The sequence below is a fragment of the Pollicipes pollicipes genome, unplaced genomic scaffold (genome assembly GCF_011947565.3).
Source record: "Pollicipes pollicipes isolate AB1234 unplaced genomic scaffold, Ppol_2.1 Scaffold_4881;HRSCAF=5763_pilon_pilon_pilon, whole genome shotgun sequence".
Lineage (NCBI taxonomy): Eukaryota > Metazoa > Arthropoda > Thecostraca > Pollicipedomorpha > Pollicipedidae > Pollicipes > Pollicipes pollicipes.
The window spans coordinates 56,161,647-56,166,347 of record NW_023596576.1 but is presented as its reverse complement, the minus strand read 5'-3'; the positions used below and the strand labels follow the sequence as shown (position 1 = coordinate 56,166,347).

The 4,701-nt window shown below is 62.5% G+C and overlaps 1 protein-coding gene across 1 annotated transcript in view; it reads right to left on the bottom strand.

Moving 5' to 3' along the window:
* Nucleotides 1-4,701, bottom strand: part of LOC119100626 (uncharacterized) — a 112,611-nt gene that overhangs the window by 24,633 nt on the left and 83,277 nt on the right. Inside the window, exon 9 of the mRNA XM_037223703.1 lies at nt 464-561. Coding sequence (XP_037079598.1) covers nt 464-561 — 98 coding nt within the window. The remainder of the gene's footprint in view (nt 1-463; nt 562-4,701) is intronic.

Sequence of the window (4,701 nt, the reverse complement as noted above, 5' to 3'; positions counted from 1 at the left end):
CGACCGCCGGCGCGCAGCAGCTGAGCGAGCTGCTAGCCGACGGGACTGCTGGAAGGTCGTCCTGCTGTGACTGTTTGAGCCACCAGCTCCCGTGCACCACACATGGTCGGAATGCAGCGGAGGAAAGGTCCCGATTCCAGGAACCGTGCCCCGCTATCCCGCCATCGGCCGTAGCTTTCCCCGACCGGGATATCCGTGAGCTGCAGAAATCACCGGCGCGCTTGGCCCGTACACCGCCCGGTAGGAGCGAGCCCTGCTCCCAACCGGATCCTGATGCGAGTCACGATAGCACACGGCCACGATTTGTTCACGCCCAACTCCGCCCGAGCGGTCCGCCGCGCTCTGCGCCCCTCGGGCAGCCGTCCAGCGAGGGCCACAACGCGCCCACGACCGACGCGGCCGCCCGCTGCCGGTGGGCGGCGCAGGTGCGTGACGTCATACCGGCGTCGTCGACGTGACTCACCCGTCGGCGTCGATGCGGCTGCGGCTCCGTTCCAGCTTCGTCACCGACTTGGTCCGCTTCAGCGGGTTGTTTTTGAGGGAGCGCTTCGAGAAGAAGTTCTGCAGAGGGAGGCGCAGCACGTCAGGGGCAGGCACAGTGGGTCCGGTCAGGGAGAGGCACAGTGAGGCAGGTCACGGGGAGGAACGGCGGGTCAGGTCATACGGGTCAGCGGGGTAGTTCAACGTAAGGTAGACTAGGCGCTGCAAAGCGGCGTTTAAGGCCCGGCCACACACCGACGTCACTCGGTGGAAACCGGGCAGCGTTGTACGAGGGCACACCCGCCGGACAATATCACCAGACGGTCGCCCCGGGCCATGCGAGACAGCACCAGGCGCCGGGACGCGAGACCCTGGAAGCGAGCGGCTTTGTGCAGCGGTACCGGACAGTCGCGTCACAACACAGACCAGCCGGCGCGGCAGACGTCAGCAGACGACAGCGCCCGCGCGGCTCATCAGCAGCAGCAGCACCCGGCGCTGAGATCGGCGTCTGGCCAAACCCAGCACGGCCGCCACTTGGGGGGCAAAAACCAGACGCGCGCGTCCCACCACACGCCGCTGGCACGGGGAGCAGCGCCGGCAGCTCCGGCTCCATCTGCGTCGTTCGCGCCGCATCAGCGCATCGACTTGCCTCCCAGATTACCGCACATTCCCTTCCGCTCCTCGGGGCACGTAATCCCATTGGGGGCCCGTGGACTAATACCGCCTCTCCGTTACCGGTGGGCGACGGCCCCTGCCCTCCCCGGCCTGCGCCGGCGGCGCGCCATTACGGACGGGGAGCATTCCCGCCGCGGCCGCGGCGCCGCCCGCGGCACGGCGCGCCGCCCGGGGTGACAGGCCTGACGCGGTCCCCCAGCCGGATATATGGCGCGCATCGATTACGCACGTCCGGAAGATTTACGGAAATGCTGGCGTGCGTAACCCGCCCGTCAATCCGCCCGGCGCCTCCCGCGGCGCAGTTCGGCTTGTTTATTTCGGTATTCGGCGTCGGTCTCCACCCTTCTTTTCACCGCGGCGACGCGACTCAGCGTCGCCAGACGGCGGGGGAGCCAGCCACGAGGCAAACTTGGCGCAGCCGGCGGCGTGCAGCCGTAAAAGTCGTACGTGCCGCGCTGCCGGCCGCCCCTGGCACATTGCCTCCAGACGGCGCCAAATGTGACGCGGGAGGTGCCGCGTCAGCCGCGCTCTTCCGCTCCGGATGACGCAGTCGGTTACAGCGCTGTCCCTGTTATCTCATTCATTAACTTTCTTTCTCGCGCATGTGCGGGAGCCAGCGGAGCCGTCAGCGACCAGCACGCCAAAGTGGAGCGCAAAACGGAGCTCGGTAGGTGCCCCAGCGCCAGATCCCGTTTTATGTCGCAAATAAGTGGCATGGGAATCAACGAGTAGGCATGTGCGCTTCAGCGCATTGAGAGCTACCTGGGTCATCCATGAACCGACTCGAAAACGTATTTACACTGCCTGCAACGCTGGGCTGGGCTGGGCACGCTGGAAAACAGCACCATGAAGTGCGCCCGCTGTTGGGGGGCCATTTCGCGTCTGCCTGCGGGCCGTGAAGCGACGGTGCCAGGAGACTGTCAGAGGCGGCGCGCCGGTGCGCCACTAATCGGCGCGTCGTCTCCGTGCGCGTCAGCAGGCGGGGAGGCATTCCTCACGGTCCGGCTCCAGAAGCCGGCAATTACTACCGCACGCGCGTGCCGGCGCCTCGTTCAATGACACAGATTGCACGGCCGTCCGTGGCAATGCTGCCGATCCGCAGGCCGCTGGAGAGCGAGCGCCTCTCAGGGCGAAGCTACTCGCATGTGCAGGACGGGAGCTCGTCCAGCGCACGGCGCCCGCCATCCACCCCTGGCATCCACCCCTGTACAGCCGGCACAGGTTGCCAGGCACACCCTTCAATATGCAGCAGTCGGGCACTCCGGGCCCGGGACTAATGAGCTGATTCATGCAGACGTTGGCGTCACGACAAGAGTCGCTCAATCGATCCGCATTCGATAGCCGGCCGGGTGTCCCTCAGCAGGAGCCGCCCGTGCCGGCCCTCCCTCCCTCCCATCACAGCTGACGGCCGGAGCTGCTGTCGCGCCTCTGACAGCGAGGGTGGCCCGATCACCAGCGTCCGTCGACAGCTGCGGTGACAGCGGCGGCGGGGGGGGGGGGCGTACAGGGGTCACCGGCCGCCTGACCCGGCCCGCCCGACTCGTGCCCGGCGCCCGCTACGAGCGCTTCACCGAGGCGTTGGCGCCGCGCGCGCCCGGCTAGAAAGTGTGCGGACGGTGGGCGGCGACGCAGGACGGCGGCGGCGGACGGCGCACGCCGGCATATGGCAGCGGTGCATAGCCTGGCAGCCGGCGGCGCGTTTCCCTGGCGCCAGATGGCGCCACGCCGACTGACGTCACAAAGAGCCGCGGACTGCGCCGGCGTCGACAGAGTCGACTCCGCAGCCGCGCGCCCGCACAACGGCTGCCGCTTCGACAGCAGGCGGGCTACGCAACAGGCAGCGGTACCCATGCCGCCCAGCGGTGTCCGTGGTTCCACAGGTGCTTTCTCCTACCTCTCCCAGTGAACGTCGACCAGCAGTGGATCCCCAGGTGCCGCGCACACCATGCCAGCGTCCCTCTGAAGGGAGCGGGTCCCCTCCCTGGCAAGGCCGGTCCCTCTACAGGCTGTGTCGGTCGTGTTCCTTGCCAGCAAGTGGCATCGTGCAGGGGGTGGCGCGGTGTCCGGACCGGCGGTGTAGCCAATTCGTCGATGCTGGCGGGCCGAGCCCGCGAAACGGACAGCTGACTAATACGCTGTCGGAAACGCCGTAAACTCGGATGCGTCGCAGGCTTTGGTCTTGTAAGCAGCCGACCATACAACGCCTGGGGACGCTGGATCCGGGTACTGTAGGATCTAGGGGAGGGGGGGGGGCTAACAGGTCAGGGTCTTATAGAAGTTTCAGATGGCTAGCTGAAGCTTAGTAACTGATTGGGGGCTAACAGGTCAGGGTCATTATAGAAGTTTCAGATGGCTAGCTGAAGCTTAGTAATGATTGAATGGCTAGCTGCAAGTCACAAAAGTCGGGATCCCGCTTGAGGAAGGGAGTACGAGTCAGTTGGGATCGGATAGGGTAGAACATCCCGGATCGGTGCAGAATGTTGTAAACGTGCTGTCTTTCTTCCGTAAGTTGTGTTAATTGCTTTTAAAAGAATAAACACGGTTTTCGAATACATGATCCCCGCTGAAATGCATATTTCTTTGTCAACGCTAAACTGACAGGAAGCTATAAACAGGCGCAACGAAAAACGGCATCTTTTCAATCTCCCTGTAAAAGTTGGAACACAAACAAGACGATTTGAAGGACTTCTGTCCGCCTGTTTGTCGTAAAACGAGCCAGCCGCGCCAGAACGCAAGAGAGACGTCACAGGGGACCTGATGGCATGATACCGCGCCGCCAGCTGGGCAGACACTTTGACATTGATCGGTTTATTCGATCACCAAACAGGTACGTGATAGGAAAGGATACTGCGCTAAAGGCGATTGAAAACATTCAGACTGATGATGAAGCGAGTCTTTTTTTCACACCATGGCACGAAGCAGACCCTTATCTGGCCGGGCAGGCCATAATGTTGTGAGCCCTCGCTAGTCTGACTGGAAATAAATCCCGACGTTCACGTGACAGTCACAATGCGGCTAAGAGTGATCTCAGCTTCGCTGCGCTGTCGGAGAAAGTGTTCACGATGACATGTGCATGGTGTCTAGATCACGTCAGCATGAACGCCCACGACATTTTCGTACATGTGTGCACCGCCAGGATTACAGCATAAGCGTGCCAAACGCCGCAGCGCGGTTTGATGTGCTGCTGACACGATAGCCACCGTTCGATCCATCAGCCCCAGCACTCCAGGTTATCAGACGCCAGCTGCGATAGGCAACAAATGTGTTGTGAGGCAGCTGCCATATACGGCAGAGAGGATAGGCTTCTGGGCTTCACGGTCATCAAAGCCTGTTCGTCATGCCAGCACTGGTGGGGACAACCGTGCCTTCTGCCAGCCCAGTTGTAGCTATCGGCGACTGCTGGCACGTCTCGCTCAGTGGGCAGAAGCAACAGCTAAAAAGTACTTCATTCATGAATTCGTTTGAGTGAAATTGTTGAAACGCACGAGCGTTTGCGCAACAAGTCAAAGTACGCAGTGTCATTCATTATAAATGCACCGTCATCCA